This window comes from Rissa tridactyla, chromosome Z, assembly GCF_028500815.1.
Source record: "Rissa tridactyla isolate bRisTri1 chromosome Z, bRisTri1.patW.cur.20221130, whole genome shotgun sequence".
In the NCBI taxonomy this organism is placed as follows: Eukaryota; Metazoa; Chordata; class Aves; order Charadriiformes; family Laridae; genus Rissa; species Rissa tridactyla.
Genome location: NC_071497.1, coordinates 77,214,527 through 77,241,057, shown reverse-complemented (window position 1 = coordinate 77,241,057; position 26,531 = coordinate 77,214,527). Strand labels below are relative to the sequence as shown.

General features: G+C 46.0%; 1 protein-coding gene across 1 annotated transcript in view; it reads left to right on the top strand.

Moving 5' to 3' along the window:
- DNAI1 (dynein axonemal intermediate chain 1) overlaps nt 1-26,531 on the top strand; it is a 162,938-nt gene that overhangs the window by 102,988 nt on the left and 33,419 nt on the right. Inside the window, exons 16-19 of the mRNA XM_054186993.1 lie at nt 2,707-2,794; nt 4,635-4,714; nt 11,274-11,422; nt 12,306-12,405. Of these exons, the coding sequence (XP_054042968.1) occupies nt 2,707-2,794; nt 4,635-4,714; nt 11,274-11,422; nt 12,306-12,405 (417 nt within the window). The remainder of the gene's footprint in view (nt 1-2,706; nt 2,795-4,634; nt 4,715-11,273; nt 11,423-12,305; nt 12,406-26,531) is intronic.

The following is a 26,531-nucleotide window of genomic DNA, read 5'->3' as shown; positions in this document are numbered from 1 at the left end:
CGTAGTGCAAATAGGGAATAAATGAAAGAAAGCTTCGTTAATCTTTTTGACAGGACTATCCAGAAGTAAAGCTTCTTCAAATACTGATAGTTGTTTGACACTTCCAAAGCTGAGAGCAGAAAGTGAATAAATTCGTTCTTATTTTCAGCTGGATATTTGGCAAGCCACACTCAAAATTTGGATAGAAGAGTTGTCAAATATTAGCTCGGGACAGTTGATCTGCCTTGACTGTGGTGGCTGTCTCTGTTAGAAATGGGCACAGTCACTTTGAACAAACTTCATGAGACAGCACATGAACTGTGTGTGCTTAGGCCATCATCTTGGCTTGGTTTTGGGCCATCATGAAGGTGTAAAATGATGAGGAAGGATGTAAGACTTCTGCAGCTGGATGACTCTGACACCTTGGGCATACACATTGCCTATCAAAAAGGAGAGCTGTCAGGGCCACATCAAGGAATCAGTTGGCACTGCTTCTCTCCTTCACTGGCCTGAAGGAGGCCCGGGTTTGATTAGCAGTCATGCTTCCTATGTGACCTAGAGCTAAATTACTGAACAGCTCTGGGCCTCCTTCATTGCTTGAGGGTAATAACAACTAAAGGGAAACAGGCAGCTGGAAGGCCTAATCCACTAATGCTTACAAAGTGCTTTACAATTGTTAGGCAGAAGCAACATATTATTGTTCAGTATTCCTGGAAGGCCAAACAGTCGGCAGTCTGTTTACCCAGAGGAATACGTGAATGGCTCTGGCGACAAACAGCCTCAGGAACAGATGCATTTTCCAGACTGCAAAGCTGGGTACAAAATAAAAGCAACACAACAGGGAAGTCTGCACAAGTAAGATCCTTTGTGAAGGCAAGAGGCTACAGAAGCTGCCCACAGAGGCCAGGTGGACGTGCTGGGAGGCGTCTTCAGAGAAAAGCTGCAGAAAGGTGTTTACCTTCTTAGATGGATCATCTCATGTGGTTTCCCTTTCTACTTTAACAAAGAGTAAGTGTGCTAGCACATCTATGGGCCTGCCCAGATCACATGTCTGACCTCTGCTAGACACACTGGGTATATAAACATAATCAGCTGTGGGCAGCTCCAAAGCTGCTCTTCAGACCACACTCATGTGGCCACCAGCCATGGCTTGGACACGGTGGATGCTCTCTGGAGAGCAGGCAGACCTGGGAGCCTGCTCAGCATGTGCTGACTGCACTCCCAGCAGCCCATCAGCACTCCTGTTTGGGTGGGCAGTGAGAGGCACACGGAGTATGCTCTGTTCCAGGATGCTCTGGGCACTGCCCTGTCCAATTCTTGCACACGTACACCAGCATATACGGCCCCTTTCTTAGCATCACTCCTGCCTCTACCCACTGAATCTGACTTGATGTAACCCACATGCTGCAAGAAGAGTCACTAACAGAAGGTAGGACTGCAGGCTGCGGTAGCCTGTCCTGATTTGTGCTGCTCTCTCAGAGAACAGTAACTGCCATCAATAGGCCAGGGCACGTGGGCATGCAGCAGTGCAAATGAGTGAAAAGGCAGTACATCATTTTATAGCTTTTGATCTTTCTTGATCCTTCTGTAAATTTGTACCCCCAAAATATGATAAAAATGTCTTACAGAACACTGTCTCCCCTGAACTGCAGTATTGAACAGATGCTCACAAGGTCTTCTCCTGCCTTCCCTAAAACACAGTTCCCTGGGATTGACTTTGCCAGGCAGAATCTTTTTCCACCTGAGTCCTGCTGTGGGCTTAGGGAAGCTCCAACTAAAGCTTGATGCACTGAGCTAAGAAGTTATGTTTTGTTCTCACAGTGCTCCAGTGGGAAATCTGCAGATTCATGAAAACATCCAGTCCTCAACCCACACTGCTCACTAATTTAATCTTTAGTTCTTTGTTCTTTTTATCAGCCCCAGGGTATTCTTATATTCACAACCAACTCCATTCTGCAGTGGTATTTTAATTCCCAAAGCTAGTCTAAGAACAGATCTTTGCCCTCTCTTCGTTTCCTATACTCACCCACATTGTGTCTATTTTCATCTGTCTTCTGTCTCCCAGCCCAACTGTAAACTCTTTGGGACACAGTCTTTTTGCCCTGTGTTCATACGACACTTTGAACAGCAATGTTGTGGCCTTCAATGAGAGCTCTTTAGAGCTCTGCTGATAACAGCAACATTGGGCACTTTTCCCTTGGGGAGCTGCTTGCTAGATGTTGTTGTTATTTCAACCTCAGAGCCCGTGAGGTTGTGAGCACTGGGATCTGAGGCTGCTCTGGGGATGATAGGAAGATGATAAGAAGCAAAAACTGGCAAGGTGGTAAGTTACTATTCATTAGTGTGGGTTTTAGTTAGCTCTATAATAATGTACAATACCCATCTTAAACCACGCAGGGTGATTTCACTTAACACAATGATTTAAGCTGACAGTGTCAACCTCCACTCAAAATTGTTGCCCCCAAACCCAAAGCTTTCCAGGTCAGCGGCATGTGTCTGGGTGATGTACTAGTGGCTCTCAGTTCCCGTGCACTAAAGCATCAGTTTCCTGGGGGTTTTATGTAAAACAGCGTGTTAGCAAGTTGCCAATTGTGAGCATGAAACGTTAAGCAACTTTTGGACAGCTTTTTAAAATTCCTCCATAAAATTTGCCATTTCAAAGTACTGAATGTCTCTGTATTGTTGCCGTAAAGCCTGTTATTCATGTGGAATCTCCTCTGCCTGCAGAATGAGCTGGTTCATACAGATGTCATCAAGCTGTCAGTAGAGGGAACAACGATGCAGGGGCCAGAGGGGCTGCAGCTGCAAACGCTTGGTAGGAGCCCAAGTCCTTGCCATGCTGATTAATTACTGACACAAAGCCTCTAATCAGTCATTCTGGGGAATTAAATTGGTAGTGCGATGTTGAGATGGAAAGGAGCTAAAGAAGGGTTACGCCTCCTTGCTTTCATCATGTAGTAGGGCAAAGTCTGTCTGGAGCAACGGCCGCTAATTGGGTCCAGTTTTGCTGGTTACATCTTGCCTTTACTTGCAGAAAAACATGAATATTAATTAAAAAAAAAGTCCGTTTTACTGGGTTATCCCAATGCAGACAAGGCACAGGCATAAACCGTATTTGTCAAATACTAAGTCAGTTTTGTTCTTCCTACCAGACATTGATCTGGACTGCCCAAATCAAGATGAAAAGCAACCTTTGCCCTTTCCTGGGTGCTCAGCCTGTCCAGCCAGTGATGGGATGTGCCTCATTGGGTTTTGGCTCTCTAAAAATACAGCATCTATTCTGAGTTATGTTAGGCTCCTTCCACACAAGGTGGAAACAGTGCAGTTCTTCTAGGCTGAATCCCCTCATCCTGACCATCCTGTGTTTGAAATAGGATGGGATGAGTAAACTCAGGAGATCCTGGATTACAGAAAGAGTCTTGAGGAATCCCCTAATCATCCTGCTGCACCTGCTTTTCGCTGTGAAGTGGCCTGGGTTTGAAGAAGGCACTTGCTCTGCAGTTAAAGATTGCTGTGTTTCTAGGCTAGTAACTGCGGAACAATTTGTTTGTGAGAAGGTTTGCATTGCCATATAGGTTGCAAGAGACTAGCTAAAGCAGCACACTGCAGAACTCCCAGGGGCCTTGGGATTATTTGTTAGTGTTACTGGGAAATGGATTTTCAAAGGCTTGTCTTGAATATTTAACGATCTATTTAAATGCTAAAAATGCAGACAGTATTACAGGGTTGAAACGACCTTAGCAATTCCTTTGAGGACTACATTTTGTTAACGTTTAAGACATAACATTTAAGACAGCTGCCTTTGCAGAAAGTTCTCTGTAACTATGCGCTTCTGAGCTTGTCTGCTTGTTCCTGTTTCTGTCTGATTGCCTTGGGTGTCCTTGATGTCAACAGCCCCAGATTGCTCTGGCACTCATCAGACATCCCATCTTTTGCTCAAGAACCCTGCTGAAATTTTCTTTCACCACCATGTGAATTGGCTTTCTTGGATGACGTTGCATCTGCCTCAGGAGCAGAAGCCACAAAATTTCAGGGAGTCACATCCTGTTGTGGTTGACACCTGTTTTAAACACAGTTCACAATGTTGCTCAATTCATGGCTTTTGAAGTTAAGGGGATCCTTCTGTGCCTGGCAGAAGATTTCTTCTGAAATCACATCCTTCGCTATTGGCTTTACTGAAGAGAGCCTGCTAAATGGCTTCTGAGCTAAGGATGAAAAGGGCACAGGGAGGTATGATGTGGTGGGCTCTTTTGTCCATGGGAAACCATTTATATTTTTGTGAATGCTAAACAAACAGAAAAGATCTGTTCTTCCCCAATAGGAGGTAGGCCTGGTCCTCACAACTCTTACATTTACACCAGGCATTTTAAATTCTTACCAAAGTGAATCCCAGACCAATCTGTTCTACCAGTTCCCTTCCAGTTCTTCCAGTTCCCTTTCCCCTTTCTCTGAGTTGGCTTTTCAAATGGCAAGTCCTGGGGACAGGCACAGCTTGGAAAGGATTTGTAGAAGGGGTGTCTCTAATTTCTTTTGGGAGCTTCTGGCTAATAAATTGCTTCTGAAAATGCTGTTAGTGTGTGTGTACCATAGGCAGGGAGCATGTGCTGGCCGGATGAACCAATTGCCTGTCTGACGGACCTTTTTTATGTTAACAGGCTGCGGGACATCGTTTGATTTTCACAAAAAGATAGACTATTTGTTTCTTGTTGGTACTGAAGAGGGAAAGATCTATAAGGTAAGAATGGTTCCTTTGTCCCTTGTTTTACATCCCCTGACCTGTGCTTGTCTTTCAGGTTCATCATCTTAACTGTTTGCTCAGGCAGTAACAAAGTACAACTTCAGAGCCTGGTCCTGCCCTTGCATCCCTGCAGTGAGCCTGAGACCAGCACAGAGCCACAGAGGGTCGCAGAGAGCGACCCAATTAAGACCTTTTTTTGCAGAAATGTTTCTCATGCAAACTGCATCCCAGAATGCTTTGCAGATTGCAGCTGTGCATGTGAGGTGCTGACTATGATCAGAGCAGAAGTTAAAAGGCATTGATCCTCTGTCCTCATGACTATGGGGAAATGGCAGGAAAAATCTCGTCCCTTTTCCTTTTTAGACCTGTTATCCCGTGAGCGGTAAGGCTAATGAAGCCTTGTTTCCTGTAGATTGGTGTCCCACAGCCTTTCCCTTCCACAATTACATCCCATATGCTTTCCCCAGTTCCACTACCCTCCTTGCCCTCCTATCTCCAGTTCCTCACTATCTACTGTAATCCTTCCTCCTTCTGATCACCTGCTTGCAGTCACCAGCTGAGTGATCCCACCTCTATGCCATAAACCTTGATTTCTGCAGACAGTGCTGACTACCTCCCCTCCAGTGCCCTCCTGCAGCCTGACGACTTGATGCCCAGCACCACCTGGTGTGGTGAGGGCAGCAGCCAAGCTTTGCTTGCCCTTCCCGGGGTGGGGGCACTGCCCAGATGTTTTAGTCTACGGCTATCCCTTTTTGTAGTATGTGTAAGACCTTAATATTGCCAAGTCCTGTGTACAGCTAGCTTTGTCTGAAATTGCCAGTGAGGTCAAAAGTTGTTTGGGAGAAGAGACAAGCAGACAGCAGGACACTGATGCTGTGTTTTCTTAGGAAATCAAGCTAAAAATATGAAGTTTTGAGCTCTGCTATATTTAATCATGAATATAAAGCCAGTACTTACTCATATAACTTTTGTTTGCACAGCATTCCTCCGAGCTGGCTTTGGGGCTTTGCTAATATTGTAGCCACAGCCCTCCAGTGTAGGGGGTGGACCATCAGCAGAAGGCTTATACGCAGAGCAGATCCATCCAGCCATCCCTAGAGGATGCTGTAAGCTCCTTCCCCATGTCCTGCCTGCAAAAGAGAAACAAAACAGATAAAAAGAACCCAAAGGAAATCACATTTTGAAATCAATATCAATCATTTAGGCAAGGTAGACTTAACAAATATGTATCCCTTCCAGAGGGATGATGCTGATTGAAATCTCTCCCTCAGCCAGGAAGTATCTAGGGAGGATTTCTGAGTAGGGCTCCCTTGCATTGGACAAGACAGGTGCAGAAGGGAGGTGGGAGAAGTTGGGGGGGCTGGGCTGATGGGTGATGAGCAGTGAGGTAGATGCAATGGCTTTTTGTTGATGCTTTCAGTATACAAAGCATCTGTTCAGTCATGGGCTGATGTTGTGAGTTGGTTGGTCACTCATGGAAGTTGGTACCCTGGGTATTGTACTGCAAGTTGTTTGGGTACAGTTGTGTCTAGCTGATCAAAAGACAGTGATTCCTTAATCACATATTTTAACTTCCTCTGTGCTTAGGTGAGTGATGGATGCCAGTGAGTATGACAGTGGATGTCAATGTTTGGTAGGTGCCGTCAGTTACCCTTCAGAAGAAATGTTCAGGCTGATGTCCTGACTGAGTTACATAGCAAAGAAAATCCATCGCGGAGGAGCAGTGGATAGGAACAGAATTTGGCAGCGTTTGCATTGACAAAGCTGTAGGTGTTCCTGCCTTGGATGATCTTCAGTGAAACTAGAACTAGGATGGAGTTTTAAAATAAGAAGTGATCCCAGCCATCAAGCCACGCAGATATGTTAACCACTTCTTGGGTGGACAAATCCAGAGAGATACCGTTATACAGAATCTTCTCTTTTATTTGTGCTAAGGCTGATTTTGGGGTTACTGGTAAGCAACAAAACATTCCTGCATTTGTGAGCCTTAGTGAAAAGTGTGACCACACTCACATTGTGCAACCTTGCCCTTTAAAGCTCAGGTGTTCCCATGAACAGGAAGCTGCAATCTTCCAACAGATTGTATGGGCTAACACAGGGAAGAGAAATCTTTGGTTTAGCACAAGCAGGCCTCCACAGTATCCACAAAAACAGAGGGAAGAGTGCTTGCACCCTTAGTGTCCCCCGAGAGCTTGCTACAAGCAGTTTCAAAAGTTTTGGGGTCAACTGCTGCTCCAAACATTTCTGAAGGACTACAACGCACCTTCAACACACCCTATATGGAAACACTGCACGTCGGAATCCATTACTGGAGCTACCTGTGGACTGCCTTCCAGAGCCTTGCTCCCCTCGGATGCTGAGGACAGGGACATTCCCACTGCTGTTCGGGCAGCTCTCGGGTCCTGGGGCTGCACTGAGCAGGAGGGAGCTGCTCGCATCTCTGTGCCCTTGCCACTGCACGTGGAGTGAGAGGGACAGACTCCTTACATGCTGTATGAGTCAGGGATCAAACATGGGCTGCTCTCCTCATGGGCCGAATTTTAGATTATTTATTAAATACATTGAAAAGTGAATTTCAGAGAGGTGCTTTTTCAGAGACCAGGCATGCCCACAAATAGCATGATAATATGTTAATTCTCTAGCTGCAGAACAATTACGGTGAATTTTTTTAAATGGCTTAGTTAATAGTGTTTCTGAAGCCAAGAAATCATTATCTTAATTACACACGGACCTATCTATTGCCCTTTATCGTAAAGGACAAACTGTTTCTGCATTAATATGATTCTGTAACGCAAAACTGCCTCTTTGCATATCTTATTTGCTGTTTAGGAATTGTTCAGCTTTGGTATCAAAAAGTATGGTCTCTGAGATTCATATTGAAACATTATTCTGGCTTCAACTCTTTGGTCAGAATTACATCTGAATAAACAGGGCTTCAACAGAAAAATTGTGATGAGATTTGAACATATTCATGTAAGAGAGGGGTTTGATTCAGTCTTAGGCAGTTTCCTTGAGAGTGTAACAAATGAATATAATAAAACTCAGTGCAAGACTGCATAGAAGGAAAAGGTGATTCTAATTTTAAACAAAACTGATTTCACTCATACTCATTCTTTCATACTAAGCACCAGGACATTTGTATTTGTATGATCAGGGCAGAATTTCTTGTGGTTATACAGATGACAAAGGATGCTGGAGGTTGAGTCCTTATCACATCTCTTGGGTTTTCCTTAAATGATGATGACAAACTGGTTTCTGGACAGGCTCTGGCTTCCTGTGACCCTTTAGTAGTGGAGAGATTGTTTTCCACAGTGTCCAGTCCTGCTGTGTCTTGCTGTGTCAGTTGTTTTCCTTGTCTGGATATTTTATGGCTTGAGTTCTGTTCCTCATCTTCTCACCACCTTATCTTTGGGGCTTCTATTTGTTCCATCTGGTTATCTTGTCACTTGACTGACTGCATTTGCCACCAATTAACACAGCTTCTTTCTTTTACTTTTTTCTGTTGCTTCTCCTGATGCATTCACGTGCCTCTGTTTCTATTTGTAAGCCTTTCTACAAATCTTAGCACTTCTGTTACAGTTCTCTACAAGAAGGCACTGAGCAAAAACCAAGGAGACCCTCTGGTGTTGATGGTAACAGCTGTCCACAGCAACATGGGACACATTTGTGTCAGTAGTTTCTGAAGAGCAGCTGGGTGTCCTGATCTGCCAGGGCGTACCAGCGTTGGGCAGTACTCTTCCTGTCTCTAGATGCAAACCTCCTTTGAAAAAGATTATTCTTTTTTTTTTATTTCTGTACTGCCTAGAGTCACAATGTTTCTGTTAGTGAACTAAAGAAACCCACTACATTTTAAGGACACTAATAACCATCTATTCACCATGGATGCGGAGGAGTTTTGTGTCAGGCTAACGTCTAGCATAAACTGAAGTGCTGTTAATGAAGGTTATTTGTAAGTTTTGTGTCCTTGGAGTTCTCCTTTCCTCCCAGTATTCCTCCCCTATATTTTGTAGCCCTGTCACCCGTCATCTTTGTACTGGTTTCCTGTATTGCCATAGACGCATTCTTGCTTTCCTGTCTCATCATAAAAATACCATTTACTATTCAGATGTATCTACCACCATTTAAATAGGAGAAAAACACTCTCAGCAAATTGGAGCAGTGCTCTAGAAGATCAGACAGGCTGCACAAATTCCTGCTCCCTGAATCTACTCATCCTCTTCAAAGCTGTCTTGTCAGGAGTTAGGCATCACATTTTCCAGTGGTTTTGTTTTCATCCTGACATGTGTCTAATAACTGTAGGGTTTTTAGAGTGAATAGTAGGGGAAGACTTTGCCAGCAGTTCTAGTTAGCTCAGAAACTCTTTTATTTGTTAAAGTCATACTACTTTCTGAGTTTTTCTGAAGTTTCTGGTGTTTCTTCAAAATGCATCTTGTGGAGAACATGGCCATGTCTTGCTCATCAGAGATGATACCAAAGGTTGGGGTGAACATGGTGTGCGACTGGCAGGCACTTCGAGAGCACTGTGTATGGCTTTAGGCTACAGCAGGCATGCAGGGTTCATTTCTCACAAGGGACACAGCTGGATATCTGACCTACAGAGCCCTATTTACTGCTGATTTCATAGGAATACCATAGATCCCTTTCACTGCCAGACTTGCAGACTGCAAAGCCAGCGTGGTGGATCAGCACATCCCAGAGCATGACGGGCCTCCCATACCAGTGCCTAGAGAGCTGCACTGATTAAGGGCTCAGCCCCAACAAGGCTTTAGAAACAGAGTGCTAAGCATTCCAGTTCTGTTGTATGCAGACAAATCTGGTTAGGATCTCACTCTTCAAAGTCGTCAGGTATTAGGGACCTTAAGTCCACATACTTGGAAGGACAGATGGATAAAGCAGCTTCTCTCTTGTGTTAATTACTTGTGACCCATTCTGTCTCTTCTCAGCAAAGTGACTTTCAAAACAAGCCAACTACCAATTTTCCTGGTGGCTGAACATTAAGAATTATGAAGTAAAGTTATGAAACATGCCACATAAGGAGATTTCAGTCCCATAATTACACACAGGGACAGTAACTCAGAGACTGAGTATGCACCAAACTATTAGCAAGCTATAGACACTGTCAGTAAATCTCAGTGGGACACCAGCCACTTTCTTTTTTCTGTTTCCTACCACAGCAAGCCTCCCAGGGATGCAGGAGCTGCTGCTGTGTGAATAGTTTAGCACCCTCAATCCAGTACCTGCCCCAGTGCACAAGGGCATGAGAAGAAAAGAGGTCTGACTACCTAGACAGTGAGCGTCATGTGTAATAAACAGTTAAGCCTTATGATTAGCTAGAGCTTCGGTTTGCAAGAATTAAAGTCATGTAACACTGCAGAAATCCTGCTGCTCGGGCAGATGATGTGCTGTTGCATTCTTAGGGAGTAATGAAAGGTGCTGAAAAGTCCTTGTAGTGACTACCAAGGCAGATTGACAGAAAATCCTGAAACTGACCCCAACCTGCTGTGTGGATAAAGCTTCTTTGTGACAACACAACCAAGAGGACATTGCTTGTGAGATGAGGTCCTTGTTGTGAACGAAGGAAGCCTCCAGTCCCACCAGAGGCGAGGAGGTTTGGGGAGGATAACCTCATTTTCCTGTGTGCACAGAACTGACAGGGTCTGGATCGAGTCCCGTGTTCTGCTCGTGCAGACAAGTGGATTGTGATTTCTGCCCCGCTTCAAGAGCTCACACACCAAGTGACTTTTCCAAGGCTTCCAAATGTCCTCCGGCTCTTGCACTCATCCTACATTTTGCCATTCAGCAGCACCTGCAGCTGTGATGCTGCTGACCAAACCCTTGCCTGTAGGTGCAGGGTTTGCCCATTGTGCATGCTGCTGTTGCCTGGGGTGCAGGCTGGCCCACCTGCCCATTGGGGACGTGCCTGAGTGCTGGCCAGCCTCTTGTGGTTCTCACACCTCTCCAGAAAGTCACGAGTGTCACAAGAGAAAGAGCTGCAAAGCTTTGTGAAAGGCAGGCTCTCAGAGCAGGCAGTTGCAGGGTGATGGCAGGGAAGCGACTTTCACCATGTTCCCAAAATGCTTAGAACCAAAGGGTCGGATAGGTCATTCTTGTGCTGAGAGCACTGTTACTGGAGGGTTTACTTGTAACACTTCAAATGTGCGCTGTGCTGTGTGCTCCAGAGCAACACAACAGCTGTTTTCCCCTGCCTTCCCCGACAGCCTTTTACAGAGGCACAGCAGGAGCCTGGGCTGGCAGGAAGGCAATGGAGTGGAGAATGGGCTCTGGGGCCTAGCGCTGGCTTTAAATCCAACCAGACAGCTTCAATTCCTACCTCTGTGTATTGCAGAGGGGACCTTGGTGTTGCCTGCAAGTGGGGTGAAACAGCATGTGCTAAATTGTTTAGTTTCTGTAGCACCTCTGGGTACCAGCCACCTCTTCCCAGGCAGCCCAGAAGAGCCTGGGAGGCCGTACAAGTATTCAGAGGCATCTTTCTGCAGGAATATGAACTTGAGAAGAAGGTCTAGCTCTGATTACTGACTAGTTCTTTCCATTGCAGTGTTCAAAATGCTATTCAAGCCAGTTTCTGGATGTGTTTGAGGCCCATCACATGGCTGTGGACTCAGTCAGCTGGAATCCCTACCACTTGAAAGTCTTCATTTCCTGCAGCTCTGACTGGACAGTCAAGATCTGGGATCACACCATAAAGTAAGTCCTGCTGGGTCTTGGCATGGATGGGGAGGTCCAGCCTGACATGCCAGCTGCACACGTGGACTCTGCTCATACCCCAGTCTCAGTTTCCCTCTTAGGTGTTGGTATTGCTAATTGCTCTCTTGTCTCTTTTTTGGGGGCCGATGACTCAGATTTGTATTCCCCAGGTATGAGGTATAAGATTTAGCATCGGCTGCCACAGGAACTTGCCAAACAGTGCAGCTCAGCACAGAGCCTGACTGCTTTGCTTTGGACCTGGCTTTCTTCAGGCAGGACCTACTGTGGCAGGGTTATTCTTCTGGAGCAATGCTACCGAAAAATGTCAGGGACTTGCTTAAGGCCTCAAGGGGCCAGATACCTCCTCAGAGCCAGAGAGGCAAAAAAAAAATTGGAATATTTAAAAATACATAATGAAGTTCAGGATTAGTGGTTGAGGAATGTCTGGTTTCAATCAGGAAATTGATTTTGTTGTAAATCAGTCAGAGTCAAATATTTCCTGTTGCCAATACTGCTCTAATATCCAATGTTGTCAGAAGTCCAGAGACCAAAAATCCCTTTTTCCCATATGATGATTAACCAGAGATTATTAACCATCTTGCCATGCGTGTTGAGCGGAAGCTTTCAAAATGTTTTCAGAAAGAAAGAAACATGCTACCTTTCTTCTCAATGCAGCAGGACCAATCCCAACCCATTTGAGTTGATGCCCAGCTTTGATTTGCCTTTGGCTCAGACCCTGGCTGGTATCTGACATAGAGAAATACCCCATCTCCCACTTCTGCAGCTGGTCTGGAGCAACACAGGCTGCATCATCAAAGCTCGATGTTTCACTTCCAGAGCAGTACGTTTAAATGAGTTCTTCTCCCTGCGTCTTTTTTTACAGGACTCCGATGTTTATTTATGACCTGAATTCTGCTGTAGCGGATGTTGCATGGTCCCCTTACTCCTCCACGGTCTTTGCTGCAGTCACCACTGATGGCAAGGTGAGAGGCTGGGAGCAACACTGCTCTGATTTGAGCCGAAAGAAAGTCAAGGGAGATTAGGGTTGAGCATGGGGACGGGTCATCCCAATTCTGGCCAAGCATGTCAGGGAGCTGCAAATCCCCCACTGGCAGGAATCCACCATGGTGACAAGTTGAGTTGGCTGCAGCTTGCTTGAGCTGCATGCCTCAGGATGGCAGGGTCATTTTGGTAGTTCAAGGCCCTAAAACTATTAATTCCTTTTTGCTCAGTCTGATTACAGAGGACACGGAAGTCACAAAGCAACAGAGATGAGGAAACCTTACTCCTTCTCCCCCTAAGGTCTACTACAACCCTACGAGCGAGAAGGCCAGAAATCTTTCAGTTACAGCGCAATTATGCAAATAGCTGATGTTAAGTCACAAATCAGAGGGCTTTTAGCAGATGCTGAGGGTCAGCTGCACATCTCACTGCAGCCTTGACAAACCCATCAGGAATGCATGTGGGCCCTATCCTCTAAGCACAGGTGCTTTTGGGGGGCCACCCCCCCACACCTTAACCTTTAGCATAAGCAAGCCAAACCTCCCTGCAGTCCTAGTTTGCTTCTCTTGCTCCAGGGATGAAGGTACTCAGAGGACAGAGAGGAAAGCACAGGTTTTTTTCCTATGCATTCCTGCCCTCGGCATGCATATCTCTGGGCATGAGTTGCTCATTTCTTCTCAGTGCTGCTCCTGCTTTGTTAAGGTAGGTGTTGCAAATGCATGCAAGTTCCTGCTTGCTCTCGTGTTGACCACGTCAGTGCAGGTGTGCAGCTTGCACGTGCCAGGAGAAAAACACTTAACACACTCTATGTGAAATCAGCTTATTAACCAGTGCACCTCTGGGGATGGAGAGATGACACTCCAGATCAGAGCACCCCTTGTACAAGCTGACATCAGGACATTGGTTCTGAACCTCCAAGATATAAAGAAGCAATAAAATAAAGTGGTTATATACTTATATTGATATTAAAAAATCAATTATAGTAATATGCCCAGGGTCAGCCAATAGAACTTTGTTCCAATTAAATAAAATCAACATTTTCCCACTGTGTGAGGCCGTCTCCAAGAGTAATGATGTGGTAATGAAATACTTAGACCGGTCCTAATATTGAGATGATGGCAGTTATATTTTTGCCCCTAGCCATCCATCCTAGTACCTCAGGTGGTTAATTTGGGCCTGGCGAGTAGCTAGGGCACATAGCTATCCGTCAACACTGGTTTTGTACTGTAAGGCCACATTGCTCTGTCACCATGGGCTGTATGTTTTGCGGGTATAAATTGGAAAGTCTGTGCAGTTTGGCCGAATTACTCCAGCAAAAAGATGGCCTTTATATATCTCTATCATTGAATTGATGCCTTGGCAACTTTATTGCAGTTTAACCTTTATGTTATAGCAAAAAATTCATTTTACTGATACACTGGCTCAGGCTGTGAATTTATCTCTCCCAACCTAAGCAATAGAAATCTCTTCATGGGGACAGCTGGTCTCCCTGGGAAGCTCAGGATGCCACAGGCTGCAGAAAGCAATGTTGGTGCTCTTCCCTTGCAGGCAGGGTCAGGATTGGGCCCTTTGTTCATGGATCTGCTTCTCCCCATTCTCCCATATACCGAACGAAGGACCTGCATGGATGAAATGAATGCATTCAGTGCTAAACATCCCCTGACTTGTTTTCCACAAGTGAAGTTGTGTATGTGCCCCCAAACCTGGCAAGGGTGCTGGTGACATTCACAGCTTCAATGGAGTGCTGGGGTGAGCGGTGCCTAGAACTGCGAGTACCCCACCTGTGTCCTGGCACCTAACTGAGGGTAAGAGGATGGAGATATCTGCAGGCACCGATACTTCCTGTGCAGCATGACCAGATAGAGTGTAAACACTGGCCATACTTGGATTTCTTATTCATGTGGTGAAGTTTCTGCAGCGACAGCTCATCTCTAGGGAGGCTTCTCACTCTAGGGAGTGCTGCTTACTTGGGCCAGGTCCTTTGTCAGACCCTCTCCTGCTGTAGAGAAGCTCCTATGGACTTGGCAAGAGTTTGTGCAGTGGGATCTTTCCATCCCACCCTTAGCTTGTCCTAGACGCTGCTGTGGTAACTCTAGTTGTGTTGTTGCAGAGTCATATTAGCTGCAACATCCATGAGCCTGGAGTTCATATGAGGCTCTGGATAAGACAGAAGACTATCTGACTTGGCAGCACTGCACCCAGGGTATCTCACCTTGGCTATCCTACCTTGGATCTAGGATCTAGTTCTGCTTTATGCCTTTAATCCCAGTCTCCGAGAAGGGTGGCCATCAGCCAGGAGCAGCCTGGAATTGCGCTGCCTAGCAGGAAAGGTCCAGGCAAGAGCTGCCTTCCCGTTGAAGTAGGCTGTCCGGGACTGATGCTGGTAGAAATCCTGGGCCTTTGTGTTAACCACTAGCCATGATGATTGCAGCAGGGTGTGTCTGAGACATAGTTTAGTTTCTATTTTGAACAGAACCTTCTAGATCTGCAGTGGAAGTGGAATAAATAGCTGTTTACAGCCTTCTCGTTCCTAAACATATTCCACTTTGTAGCAGAGCGCTCTTCTTGGGAATAACTCAGCGCCTTGCAAAGGGCAGTCTCCATTAATGCTGGGAAAAAATCTACATTAAGAGGATACAGAAAACTACAGGACATCAGCCAGAAAATAAAACATTAAAGGCCTCCTGTTCGTAAACAGCCTCTAGCTTTGCATCCACACATAATTATGCCTGCAAAACTTGAAGGTTGCCTGGAGGTGATTTTAAAATCAGGCCCTAATTGCAGTCTTAAAGGGATACCTGTTGTATTTTGAAAAGCACATTTCCTTATTCAAGCTGATGCTATGGGTCCAAAATGTGTGTATCAGACCCCTAACTCCTAAAACTGCCTTGGAATTTGGGGCGTTTTGGAATCTAAGAATCTCTCAATCCCTGTGAATCCAGGAGGTGGGGATTTAAGAAAAGCTGTAAATATCAGGGGTATTATGGTAAAATGTGTATGTTGGAAGCTGGGCATCTGCTTCAGACAGCACCACCTCTTCATAAATAACCTGAGTGTGCATGTTCTGCTGCTGGTGCAGTGGATACTAACTGCTACTATTGCTCTTTATCATGATCTGGGTAATTTCCTTAGTCTCCTGCTCTGCCTGATGGCCATTTTATTTCAGAAGGAGCATAACTGATTTGCAATGAAAATTGAAATAAAATAAAATGATCACTGAGACATGCACATCCATGCCAACAGCGCCTGGAAAAAACCTCCCAATTCTATAACTAGATGCCTAAATAAGTGGCCTGATTTTAAAAGGACTGGACAGCCAGCTGCTTTTATGGAAGCTAGACTCTGCTGGATGCAGTCAGAGTGGTTGCTATAGAGTATTCAGCTTTGGTTTCCATCATTGTACAAAGTCCACTGCAGTTTTACTCTGTGATTGCATTTCAGATGACACTTAACGTTCCTTGAAGACACCGCAATGGTTCCTAAAGCAGACAGGTGGAGAGTTCCATTATTTCTAAACAGCTCAGTTGGCTGGCAGCAGCTCTGTGTTCCCTCCAGGCCATCTCCTACAGGGACCTAGGTGCAGATACTGATGTGATTAGCATGGAAATAAAATGAGGTTAGAGGATAGCTAGTTTAGTTTAGACTGTAAATGTTAAAATCCTGGCATGAAGAAAAAGGCTAGCTGGGATGAGAGACCTGCTTTGGACAGAAAAAAAAATATATATATGGAGGTGAATTTGGGTGCCTGGACTCTTATATTTAGGGTGCAGAAAATCTGGAGATGATGGTCAGCTTATCATAAGGACAGAGGGCAGAGAAAGGGAGAGGGGTAGAATTCAATCGCTGCGGCATTCAGCAGGAATTGTCTTTGGGAGTTTGCTTTAAGCCAATCTCAAACTTATGCTTAAAACAGAAAAAAAAGAAACATGTAAAGGCAAGAATCATACCTGAAATTTCCTTCTTGGGCTTCTTTTCCTTATTTAAGGAAGTAAATAAATGGTGTTGGCAGGTTGGGCTGTACAGGGGCAATGCTGCAGACCTCCATGTCTGGCTCATTTTGGGCATGTGGATGCCTTCTTGTGCTGAATTCATACATTAATTGTTACCCCTGTTAAAAAAGCCAAAGACACCCACATCATAAGTGTCCCCAGATGGCTCGATCCTGCCACAGCTGCCCCATGCAATGGCTGTAACGGCATGGTCAGGCCATCATGATTCAGCCTAGAGAAGGAACCCAGCAGTATCCTCCCAGTGCCTACAAGGAGGTCACCAAGAAGTTAGAGCCAAGCTCTTCACAGCAGTGCATGAAGGGATGATAAGACACAACAGCTGAAATAAGTTGAAAAGAGAGGTTAGGAGTGGATATAAGGAAAAACTTCCACTATGAAGGCAGTCAAGTAATGGAACAGCTTGCCCAGAGAAGTTGTGCCATCTCTGTCCATGCGGGTTTTCAAAACCAGATTGGGTAGGGCCTTGAGCAACTGCAACTGACTTTGCTTTGGGCAGGAGGTTGGAGTAGAGACTTCTGGGGCTGAGTAGAGACTGGAGTAGAGACTTCCAGCCTGAATTACCTTCTAACCCTGTGACACTGTGAAATGTCCTTGTGTGAGAAGGAGGATCCCAGGGGTTTTACAACAGGCTTGGGAGCATGCACTAAGTACGTGTCCATTTGCTTTCATCTTTTTGTAATCTGTGTCCTTCATGGCTAATGCAGCAAGAACAAGGTGATGTTATACCATCTTTAGTAAATATTGATAGCCTAAAGATAAATACTATCCAAGTATGCACTCTGCAGAGAAAGCTACTCAGACGTGCTCCAGGGCTTTTCCCCATTACTGGAGCTGTTGACCTTTCAAGATGTGAAATACTTGAAACAACCCAAACCTTCAGGAAATTAGCTAATGCTTTGTGCTGCTCAGGAAGTGAGTGTGCCCTTTCCTGCTTATATAAACATATTTTACTGAACAGCTGTTTTGTGTGAGAAGTCTTGAAGACCTGGTTCCCGTTGTATCTCACTTACAGGATAAGATGCTGAAGAAATGCCTGTTTTCTTGTTACTCATCCTTTCCCAGCTAGGAGAGAAATATTTGTTTAGCACTGGCATGTGTGTGTGTTCATAGAGCCATTTGCAGAGACTTGCTGCCCATTTAGCATTGACCGTCAGCAAAAGCCAATCTTTTTAAAAGCATGAAAGATTTTGCAGATAAGAGGCTTGCTAAACCTTCCAGGTTTGCAAATATTTCACTGGGTATTTTGAACCTAATCCTGTCTCTCCCTGTAGGGCATGAATCAGAGGTGCCGGCAGACCTCTCAGCATCAGTCATTGCTTTTGCCCATGGCAGTCAGGACTGTCAACCCTCATAGCTACAGATGTCCCTGCTGTGCCTGAGTCTTTCTTCCTACCCTTCTGCAGTAGCCTGTGGAGTTTGTCCATGCCTTATGGGGCCACTGCTAGCACTGCAGGGCTGGGACAAGGCATCTCCTGGCTCTCTGCACCATGGCCGGCGCAATTGCTGGGGTGTGAATACCTTAAATGAATGCATGTTCCTTTGCTGTCACCCAGAAGGACCTTTGAGTAGGCTGAAGTGGGTAGGGACCTTTTTAAAATGGCTTTGAAATTGCATTCACAGCATAAGTGGTTGTTTTCCGGTAAAACTGTTCATTTTCTTCTGCCACAAAACCTAAAAGGCTCTTTCTTATTCCTTGATGAATCTTTGAGATTGATATGGACTGCTGGGCAGACTTATGTCTGCTTTAAAACAAGGGCTGATGGCATGTCAAAGCTCAATGAGGTAGATGGGCAGAGTCCCTGGAATGACTGCTGCCTCCACTTTGTGCCAGTTGGGCTGTCCTGCCTTCTCCCCCAGCCACCAGGGTCTCTATGCACTGGCATTTCTCTCCCCTAGCTGCTGCTTTTGGGGAGTAAAGCTGGCCTGGAAGACACTGGTTTGCCCTGCAGGGTCTGAGCCCTCACCTCTATCCTGCTGCAGCTCCCATCCCATCATAGGGTGCTATGGTGGGCTCTAAGCCTCAAGATGTGCATCAAGTTACCTGAAGACACTACTGCTCACTCGCATCCCTTAGCTACTGAGTCGCAGGTGAGATGATGCTGTCAGCACAATATTTGGTTTCAGTGCAAAGTCAAAGTGGTAAATTTAAACTCCTGTTGTTAGTGGCTTTGTAGGAATTGTTTCTCACACAGATGCTCGCAGGCCAGTTTTTCATTACTAGACCTATTGCTCTTCCATGTTATGAAATACGGCATTTTGGTGAAACCTACCTACTGAGGTTAACTAGTTCATTCAGGCACACAGGAACCAAGTTTGCCTTTTTTGCTTGCATGTACAGGTGAGAGCAAAAAAATTACTTAGGCTGCATCTCCAAAGATTTCGTTGATTCACCTGTTAGACTTCACAGAAAGGCCTACTGGAGGCACAGAGCCCAGCAGGAGCATCTGCGAGAGTTGAGAAAGCTGTTCCTAGGTGCCTCTCTGCTCTTCGTTATCGACCACCGCTAAGAATGACCCTCACTTAGGTTTCAGTTTGCAAGTGGTGAAAACTGGGGAAAATCCCCGTCCTACTGTACAGAGGCAACAGCTCCCAAACCTTGATGTTTATTGCTTGGCATTTTATAATGACTTGAAATCTGTGCTGGTTTGTTTTAAATGCCAGTCTCCAAACCATGACAGTTTGATAACTGCCTTATGAATAGCTTTGCTGGCCTTCCACAGGGCTGCAGGTGGCAGAGAGCAGTGGCTGCTTCTCCCGTCAGACTCAATGATGCCCTTGCCTGTGCGACTGCCTGCCTTCAGCCATGCCCCAGCCTCCAGCACTGACTCTCTGCGGCGGGGCATAGCCAGGACCCTGCCAACATGTGAGGACATGGAGCTTGGTCCTCATCTATGAGGACATAGTTTCAGCCTGACACCAGGAGCTGGTTGCAGTAGGGAGAATGCAGGGATACTGACACAGCTGGGATGCATTCACTTAGCACAGCTTGGGGAGATTTGTCCTGGGGAACATCAGGGACTGGTTGAAACAGTCTTCCTGTTCTTCAGCAGGTGTTTGGGCTGGGATGGCAGAGGACTGCAGGAAAGTGTCAGAGGACTGCAGGAAAGACTCTTTGCCCAGTATTCAGGAGCGTGACAGTGCAGCAGAGATTAGGCAGCCTAAATATGCTATCCAGAAAGATTCTGTGACAAATTATTGAACAGTCTATTTCTAAGCACTGGTAGATAAAAAAACGGCCAGTCTAGGAAGGCTTTAGTAACACTAAATCGCATAAAACTGATCTAATGCTGTTCGTGAGAGTAATAGGCCTGGTAGATCAGAGGAACGAGATGTAATACAAGCTTACAGGTTGGCTTTGGGAACACTGTTGGCACAAGCCCGTAAGCAAACTGCAAGGGAGGGAGAAGGTGGATGTGACATGATGGAAGTCATCTTTGGCAGTGTGTAGTGCAGCTAGGGATGCCTCAGGGGCTGGGGCTGAAACACAGCAGTAATTCTGGGGGGAATTAGCCGACAGGACTTACAAGTGCTGAAATTGTAAATGAGCTCAACAACCTCACCAGCAATTTGCAATCAGTAGAGTAAAATTCAATAAAGGCACAAACCAAATGTGCAGTATGAAATGAGCACTAATTGGGGAAGCAGCAGGACTGTAAGGGAGGCTGGGGACAGGGGCTGCCTGCGCTGCCATGCTCTCGCTAACACTGTGCCGCTGAGTCAAACCCTGGGAGAGTCGCCCCATGAGCACAACTGAGGCTCAGGCTGGACTTCGGACACTGGTCCCTAAGGAAGGTTCATCTGTGCTGTTGCATTAGGGATTGCAGCGTAGCACAGAGGTACCAGCTGCTATCATCAGCCCAGCTATTGCACAAGTTCAGCACAGATTAGTTTCTCTCTTTGACTTTCACCTTTCAAAAGTGATTTGGAAAGTAACATTAAATTTAGTACAAAAGTGAAGAGCAGAAGGAGGCTTTGTGATTCATTCCAAAGCATCAAAGCATGCTATTAATGTTAAAGAGAAAAAAAAAAAAGAGTCACAGGCAACATAAGAGAAATCATATTAGACAAAACTGAAGTGCACCCAGCTTGGGTAGGATGTATCAGCTTTTTCGCACCAGATAACAGCATTCAGAAGTGTGCAGGACCGAGTCATGAAGGAGATTATCCTAATCACTGAGACTCTCAGAGCAGAGCCGGGCTAGCAGGAGTGGTGACTGACAAGGAAGTTAGCTTGGATAAACAAGCACTTTCTTGTAAAACAACGTTACAGGGTTTCCAGAAGAGGTCAGATGGTCCTTAGCCTGTTGGAATGAATGGCAGCTCTTCTACGTGCTGAGGCTTTGATTTCTTACTGACTCGTGGGAGCTGAGTCAAATCAGCTCAGGCTGATGCTGTTTTCATACCATGTCAAATTGGGAGCGACCCAGTTCTTGCTGAATGAAGAAAAGCTGAGAGATGCAGCCCCACAGTGAAGCAGCTCCCACAGTTAAGCCAGGGGACAGAGACATTCTCTTTACAGCTGTGTCACTACCCTGGAGCAGTGAGGTGGGATGCTGCAGGGCAGGGGGATGTTCTTAGCCCTCCCCCGTGCCCTGGGACATGCAGCCAGCTCCCATCTGGCAAAGCTTACCCAGCTCAGCCCAAAAAGCATCTTTCACAGCTGCCTGCTCATCCTCCCAAGCTCAAAGCTACCTCTGAAAATACTTGTAACAGATCTGGGGTCTGTCCTTTCATCAGTGTCATGAAAGTGCTGTGATAGCCTGTGAATTCTGTGATCTGTCTGGTGCTGGTATCGGGGCAGACGAGGACCAGCATTTCTGTGTTGTCACCACAGAAGCAGGGAGGCAAAAATGTTTTCTGTGCCAGGTCTTCTTTCCTCCTGCCAAGCTCCTGACTGCCCTTTGTGTCAGAGGGACCAAGAATTGTCTTACAACCCTTATTTGTAACTAAAAGATGTCCTCCTAGAGCAAATTAACTGTATTGGAGGCTGTTCTGGCTGCAGTGGAGTATAGAAATCACACCAAGTAAGGCCTCCACTGCACGGCAGCTTGGCTTTGATGCAAGCTGGGTCTCCCATGCCTGCCCAGTGCCTTTAGGATGCTCCAGCAGCTGCCTTGGTGCTAGACAGGGGCTGGGGGTGGCCTGCCCACTTGTTAAATATGTTACCTGAGAGTTTGAAACAAATAATCTGTGGAGTTTGCAAATGGATGAGGTATCATGATTCAGTCAAGAAAATGAGGTAAATCCATCACAAGGACAGTGAAAGCCAAGCAGTGAAAGAGATGTCAACTGGTAAAGGGCAGCATGATATTAAATTATCCCTCACCTTTTGCTCTTGCACTGATTTTATTCTTTGTTGCCAAGTTACCAGGTACATCTGCCTTTTTCTTACACACATATATATTTCCCCCCAGCCTTGGTTCTGGTTGTCATCAGGTTGTTTTTGAGCATGCTAGCATTGCCCAGACCCCTGCTGGGGAATGAATCGTTGTAAGCCTGGAAGAAAAGGACAGCAAAAGCTGCAGCCACTGCAGACCCAGCGTGTGTTTGAGGCATACAATAAAGGCAGGGTAGGTCAAAGTAGCTCTTCAGCTCCCTTCTTCATGGGCCACAAAAGTCAAGTAGTTCGTTATGCTGGCAGAGAGTTTGGCTGCTTTTGGGTGATGCAGTTTGGAGGGTCCAGGTCTTCCCCAGGTTCCCTGGCATTTCCCTCCCTGGGCTTGCCAGCCTGCTGTGCTGCAGGGCAGGGGGTGACAGCAGAGTATAGGGACAGAGTGGTCCAAGTCACCTCGGAGCTGCTGAGCAGATGAGAGGCTGGGCTGGCTTTCAGGCTCTACATGCAGTTTGCAGAGCAGGTGGGGAGAAATGAGATGTTCAAAAGTCTGAATGTGTTTTGATGCTGGAGCTATGGTAATAGCCTTGGATGTGCGCTGCACCGCATTTACAGAGCAGCCATGTGGAGCCTCAGTGGGGAACCGCTGGATTTTGGGAGGTGGAATACATTTGTATGATTCATAGACAGAGGAGCTGTTGGTCTGGATGCAACTGAGCTGGTTTTCTTCTCTGGCTGTTTGAGAGTCAGGCATCAAAGCAGCTCATTTATGACAAATATTTCTGCAACTGTAACACAGCAGAGTTAGATCCATTATTGCCTGTGCATCAAGCATGGAGGCTCTGTTGTTACCCTGATGGTAATTTAAAAATGTTCATATTGAATAAAAAGCATCAGACAGAGACTGCAAGGTTCACCTGATCTCATCTCAGATATAACCGGGCATCGACTTAAATTCAGTGCTTTTCAGGGGCTACTGACTTACCAGAGTTACTGTCCTGCCATTAAGATGTTTGCTTTGAGCATCTGCCTGGCATATCTACCGTCAGACCATCTAGCATGTTGGTATTGTGAGTCTAGGTTTCTTTTGATGATTGTTGATGCTGGCTCGTAAATCCCCATGCTGCAAGGAACTGTTTAGCTCAACAGCTTGGGCCTCATTTGGAGGGTCGTACTTGTCCTCCTGCACTTCCTTGGGGTGGCCATGCAGGTCTACAGGGACCATAAATAAAATAGCCATTGGAGTCATTGGTTACTGCCCCATGCTTTGTTCTCCCTGGGGATCTGCAGCTAAGGTAGGGGAAACGTAGGATAGTTCTTGCACTTTCCTATTTCAGACATTTTCAGATTTCTTCTACCTCTCCCTCTGTGCCTCTCCCCAGGTTTCTTGTTCTTGGAGTCTGATTTATGTCCCTCCAAGGGAGTGGACATGTATTGTTCCTAAGGACTCTGTAACAAAAGAACTGAAATGCCCTTTCCCATTATCTGAATGTGTATTACCAGAAAGAATTAAGATGTCTGCTGTGATCTGTAAGCAGCAGGGCTGCAGACTTAGCAGGTCCCTGATTAGTTTCTACAGGATCTGCAGAAGGTATCTCACAAAAGCGAGTTTAGTGTCAGGAGGCTCCAATTCCCTCTCTGAGGACCTGCGCCACAGTGGAAACACTGTTTGAGGGCTGAAAATCAGAGGTTCGAAACCTCCACTATGTAGTTAGTTTCTAAACTGCCTCTACATGAGTGTAGGTGAGTAAATGTGGTGGCCTGGGCAGGGCTGGGATCAGCCTAGGTGGCATAAGAAGAAGTGGTGAGCAGAGTCTGCAGGAAAGAGGGGGCTATTCAGGGAGGGACCGTCACTGTGAGGGTCTGACAAGGATACTGCTTTGACGTGCTTTTTGTTCCTACACAGTTCTCAGTACCATTAAAACTCAAGCTGGTGTCCCAGCACAGGGCACCGCACTGCCGTGGTGCCATATGCTGTCTTCCCATCAGAGTTACACTTCCTGCTTTAGGGACCCTGAGCAAGTTACTGTGTTTCCCATGGATTTGTTGAACTGTGAAGTGTCGTATTCTGACAAGCACCACTGCCTTGCTGTGTTGCTGGAGATAAAAGTCTGGGTGATGCTCTGGTGCAGAGCAAGGCATCGGGGGCCAGGTGTGTGGAAACAGGCCTGCCCTGCGAGCCATAGGAGCCCAGGATGATGTGGCACCTTGTATGTTGGTGAATATGTAAATATGCTTAATCACCACATGTGGAAAGTTATACAAATGCCAGCCCTCATCAAAAATGCCCATTTGCACCAGCTGCCTGACAGTGTCTGGGTGGTACCTCTCATCTGGGTACTGCTGGATGAGTGCCTGAGAAGAAGGGTGCTCCGTGGGGTGTCTCTGGCTCTGGTCATCCCAGCTCCCCATGAGTCTGATACCTGAGTCACACATGAGGTTGGGTGGCATTTCTGTGGGTTGTGGTTGCACTTCTCTGGGTCATATACTCAGAGAGGGCTCATTTGCAAAACCTGAGAGGCCCTCTTTGCATGTAAGCAGTGATCTATTGTCTGGCGGGATACAGGCCACCGGGGCAGTGGGATGGAGAGAAGCAGTACACTATTCGGTGAGTCTCTGGGGTGGGAGATGCATCTGGAGCCTACTCCATAATCCTTAATCCCAGGACCTGAGCCAGCAGGGCAGCTCATGGGACTAGGAACCTCAAGGGACAGCTGCAGGTTTTCAGTATCCCATTCTTTGGGCAGAAAGCCTTGCCCCAAGGCCCAGGCAGATCTGCAGATGGTGCTGGTCATATGTGGCTCTGCTGCTTTGCAGCACTGTTAAGCTGCCTCAAGTGTTGTGGGAAGCCCCATGCCCCTTTTGGGTTACTCCCAAAGCACCAATAACAGTGTGGTCTGACCCTGTTTCCCTCCTCCTGAGAGTGCCTCTAAGCCTCTAAATGAAAGCCTCTGCAGTCCTTCCTAATGCCTGTGTCCCACCCCTCCATCTGGAGCATCTGACAGCTGATATGAGGCTGATGTTTCCAGCTGAAGAACTGAAATAGTTTGTTCTTTTCCATGATTCCCTTGGCAAAGGAAAACAAGCCCATTTGTTTAGAAGCTCATAAAAGAGGAGCTTTATAGTAGGAACATTCATAAACTTGTTTGCTTTTGACCTTCTCCGCATTGCTGATGGTTTCGAGTTCTTGTCCCAGGCATTGTGCTTGTCTGGGCTGTCAGTGACATTTTTGAAAAACAGCCTCACCCAGAGTAATTTGCATTGCTCAGCACTCCGACACTGAGCCTTCAGACATGCCATCTTTCTCCGTGCCAGGGCTGGATAGGGTGAGCAGGTTTGATACATTGACAGCCTTATAGAAGTGCAGTGCAAACCTGGCTGCTGAAAGGAAACATGGCCATTAATTCCATGTTGCTTTTTTTACTAGATTAATTGATGCTACTTAAGGAGTGGGCATTTCTCAGGTTCTTAGGTCATTAAGCATTGAGCTTGCACCATTGGAGGGGGGAGGTGAATCGTGCCCTTCAATTAATAAAAATATATTCTGTGAAAGCAAGCAATTAAATCTTCAGTGGGTCATGGGGGACTGATATGCTTGAAAGGGAGCTTGTTTCTTTTCAGAGATAGTAAGACAGCGGGTGTAAAATACAAGCCAGTACAGCCACCTTTATTTATGCCTAGAGGTAGGAAATTCAGATTACCTTGGCTGGACTGTGAGACCTCAAGTGTCAGGTCTATATTCAGAATTTAATGCTAGCATCTGATATTTTGAGCAGATAAAAATGAAATATTTTTTTCCACCTATGTTTCTGCTGAGTGGGGAAGGACTGTCTAAACTGCAGATCCTTACCTGTGGCTGATGCTTTGGATTCCCTTCTTGAATTATACTGTCATGGATTTCTTCAAAATATGTCTGAGAAGCCCGTCCACTTTTCAAGCTCTTCCTCATCTGAAAAAGTCTTATTTTCCTTCGGTGGATGGAGTCTTCCTCCTGTTGTTTTCTGCATCTGTAAAACCCTTGCATGGTTCTCCTGCCCAGACCAAGGAGATCACAAATTGGTAGATGTTGAGTCCTACGAAGACACAGCAGCTCACGAGGCTGCCTTGTGCCTGTGCTTGCACATTGCCCAGCTCTTTGCTATATACGGACTCAGATAAAATTCACCAATTCATTGGTCTGTGATGGGAAAGTACATGTACTGATTTGATACAAAACCTTCCATGCTCTTTGGAATAAGCATTTATAGGGGAACACGATCCGATTTCAGATAATTCCTCGATTCAAATTGTGAGCATGGCACAATGTTGAAATAATATGTTTTATCTGTCTCCTAAGTGCTGGTAAACAACACACAGCTGGCAGGAGATGTACAAGTAGTTCAGTACTAATTTCCCCCGTATTCCCACTGTACTTGTTAGCATGAAATATTCCCTTCCTCAGTTTTTACGAAGACAGAAAAGGGAAAAGAAACATACGGCTGAAAGTCTGCACAGTGGATTCAAGGTAGGAGTCTGGCATGCTGGAGGTTGCTCACTTCAGCGCCGGGGAAGAGAGGCACGTCATGTTTTATTAGCCTTTATAGGCAGTATCAGTGACAGGAGCTAATTGCAATTATTGGGAGATAATGTTAAGTTAACACATTCTCTTGCGTAACTATCACTCTTATCTTTGGAGTCATGATGAAACGTGCATTGTCATGCAGTCGGTGCTGTGGCAGGTCTGCGTCACTGCTGTATCAGTGCCATAGGTCTGAGGTCCGTGACA